This window comes from Limulus polyphemus, unplaced genomic scaffold (genome assembly GCF_000517525.1).
Source record: "Limulus polyphemus unplaced genomic scaffold, Limulus_polyphemus-2.1.2 Scaffold7544, whole genome shotgun sequence".
Classification (NCBI taxonomy): domain Eukaryota; kingdom Metazoa; phylum Arthropoda; class Merostomata; order Xiphosura; family Limulidae; genus Limulus; species Limulus polyphemus.
In genome coordinates this window covers 32294-35786 of record NW_013673154.1, presented here as the reverse complement: position 1 = coordinate 35786, position 3493 = coordinate 32294, and the positions used below count along the sequence as shown (strand labels likewise).

General features: G+C 37.4%; 1 protein-coding gene across 1 annotated transcript in view; it reads left to right on the top strand.

Moving 5' to 3' along the window:
* The first annotated feature begins 557 nt into the window (after positions 1-557).
* LOC111089837 overlaps positions 558-3493 on the top strand; it is a 3905-nt gene continuing 969 nt past the window's right edge. The window contains exons 1-3 of the mRNA XM_022402996.1: positions 558-671; positions 1953-2027; positions 2334-2445. Of these exons, the coding sequence (XP_022258704.1) occupies positions 589-671; positions 1953-2027; positions 2334-2445 (270 nt within the window). The 5' untranslated portion in view covers positions 558-588. The remainder of the gene's footprint in view (positions 672-1952; positions 2028-2333; positions 2446-3493) is intronic.

Sequence of the window (3493 nt, the reverse complement as noted above, 5' to 3'; positions counted from 1 at the left end):
AGTCCTAGACAAAAACTACTTCCGACCCGAAAACCTGGACTCCATCCGCAGAAAGTGATGCTTTGCATTTGGTGGGACAACAAAGGAGTAATTCATTTCCAACTCCTCAATTCACAGTTAACTGTCAATGCAGAGATCTATAGTCAGCAACTGGAACGTTTAAATCAAGTCCTTCTTCAGAAACGCACTTCTCTCGTCAATCGAAAAAGTGTTCTTCTTCTCCACGACAATGCACGTCCACATGTGACACATTTGACGCAACACAAGATTATGGATTTGGGTTGGGAGGTTCTCCCCCACACACCATATTCTCCAGATATGACATCATCAGATTACCATCTTTTTCGCTCGCTGCAACACCATCTTAATGGGAAAACGTAAGCAAATGTGTAAGGTGTTAAAGAGGACATCGATATGTTTTTGCTTCAAAGCCAAGTGATTTCTTTAATCAGGGCATTAACAACCTGATTGTAAGATGGAAAAGCACCAACAATAAGAATTGACGACCTAATAATTTAAGATTCTTTACATTCACACCAAAAATAATGACTTTTATATTTTATGTAGATTGTTCAAACCGAGTCAACTATGAGGACAGTTTCTCGTGTCATCGTTCTGGTTTTCTATCTTGTGATGGCGACAGCTTTGGCTACCAATGCTTTGGATTGTCGGTAAGAATCTGTGTCAAGAGTCTGGTCAACAAATAAAATTTAGTCCTTGTGACTACACAGAAACAGGCGATTGTTGGAGACACATACCCTCAATTATTGATAATTTTAGAGCACAGTTGGGATCTAAATCCAAGGGAAGGTAGTATAAACACAAGAGCAGTGAAGTCTAAATCCAAGGGCAGGATGGTCTAAATGTAAGGGCAGTGAACGCTAAATCTAAGGGAAGCGAATCTAAATCCAACGGTAGTGGAGGCTAAATGCAAGAGATGTGGGGTCTAAATCCAAGGGAAGATAGTATAAACCCAAGGGCAGTGAAGTCTAAGTGCAAGGGCAGTGGGGTCTAAATTCAAGGGTAGTGGGGTTTAAACCCAAGGTAGTGAAGTCTAAATCCAAGGGCATTGGGGTCTAAATCCATCGGCAGTGGAGTCTAAATCCAAGGGCATTAGGGTCTAAATACAAGGGTAGTGAAGTCTAAATCCGAGGGCAGCGGGTTCTAAATCCAATGGCAGTGGAGTTTAAATCTAAGGGCATTTTGGTCTAAATCCACGGGAAGAAGTCTAAACTCAAATGTAGTGGAGTCTAAATCCAAGGGAAGTGGGGTCAAAATCCAAGGGAAGGGAGTCTAAATCTATGTGAGTGGTTGTTTTACTTTAACTATCTACTTATTAGCCAAGTTGTTTCACTTTAACCATCTACTTATTAGCCAAATTTTTTACTTTAACCATCTACTTATTAGCCAAGTTGTTTCACTGTAACCATCTATTTATCAGCCAAGTTGTTTCACTGTAACCTTCTACTTATTTAGCCAAGTTTTTTTTACCTTAACCATCTACTTATTAGTCAAGTTGTTTCATTTTAACCAACTACTTGTTAGCCGAATTGTTTTACTTTAATTAATCAACTGCTTTACTTGCCCAGCTGTATTTTAATGTATGTAAACTGCTGTGTCCAGTATGAACAGAAGCATTTTTAGTTAATTTCAAGAAAATCTGGGTTAATTCATTCACATTTGTTTTAGCATGCTATAATTAAAAATTCAATGTTTCATAAAAGTTAAAAAAATGATAGGCAGACGTTTTAATCTGACATATAAATAAATTTAAAACTCCATAAAATAAGCGAGTCTTCATTTTTGTCGGCAGGTGCTACTGCAAGTCTTTAGTGATTTCTCTTATTAGGTTATCATCTATGTAGAAAATTCTGTTTACTAAATGTTATTTGAAAATTCTTAGCTATCAGTCTAGACTAATGCACAATTATTATTATTATTATGATCTCTAGAAGATTTGTATTTGCTCCAATTTGTCGTGGAATTAGTGCAAAACGGTCGGAGATGTCATCTCTCGGCTATTCTAGGTAAGATCTGATCATTTGTGTCTTTGCCTTTTTAGGTTACCGAAATATCAGTCATATCTAAATAATAAGGAATTATATTTAACAATTATTTCTGTTATGTTTACAATATCACCTGTAAAATTTAAATAATAAGTATATTAATTAATAAATCTGTTTTGTTTGTTATTCAAATTAATACAGAGTGAATTTATTTCAGTCCATGGTTTTATTTCTTATTGTAATTTTTGCATCATAATCAGAGATCAATGGGTCATCCATCTATGTATCCATGAATTAATCACTGAATCTGGAATTACTGTATTTCAGAAGTCCTACTGCTTCCACGTCACACGAAGTTGATGAACTTATCCAATCAGGCGTTGACGCCAAGTCCTATGATGATGACGAAGGTTGGGACACGGAGATGAATGATTTGCTTGTAAGTAATACCTACGTGTCATGATATAAAAGACCATTTCGTTCAGCTATTATTGATTAATTTAGTTTTGTGAGTGCGTGTTTTATTATTGATTAGTTTTTGTTTGTAGGAAGTTTTGTTAATAATTCATTGATTTTGAGAATATCGAACGTCACGTGCAATACAGAACGTCGAGAATACAGAAGGCGGACAAGACGATTAAGTGACAAAGATATAAATAGCGTGAGACGAGCGTGGTCAAATGCATCAATCGAAAGGGTTTGACCTCCTGAGTCCAAAACTGTAATTAGATCTCAAATCGCTCAAGAGATGACGGAGCTATGAGCTAAACGTTTGTACTTTAATAAAACAGAAACAAAACTCGGAGCCATTCTATGAGCCTTTCAGCCGCGGCTAAAAAGAGGGTTAAACAAAATGTTTCAAGCTTATTTTCTAGTTACCAGTATTACCCAAAGTTATTATGATTCACATTAGTTTATTGAATGGATATGATGGCAACATTACTTTGCTGAAGGATGGGTATCAACGAGGGCCTAAAATGGACCATGATATCAGATGATAGATATGACTTGTACCTACCAGGACTAATTACGGGAGTCACTCTAAGTGTTTTGTAGGGCGACCGGGCGGTCGCCCCACTCAAGCTCGGAAGGGGCCCAAAAGGCAGTGTCTGTGAAACATTTTTAGTCAGATATGAATTGGGGGGGGGGGGCTTTTCTAAAATGACTATTTTGGTGGTTTGACTCCATTAATATGTTTCAACAGGCAGGCCCATCAGGTTCCTGTTACAATCACAAGAAATATATATGAGTGTCTCCGTAGCACTTGGTTTCCTGGTGTAAGGTCCGTCAGGTTCTTGTTACAAATGTAAGAAAGATATGACTGTCTCGGTAGCACGTGGTTTCCTGGCGTAAGGTCCGTCAGTTTCTTGTTACAATCACAAGAAATATATATGACTGTCTCTGTAGCACGTGGTTTCTTGGTGTAAGGTCCGTCAGGTTCTTGTTACAATCACAAGAAATATATATGACTGTCTCTGTAGCACGTG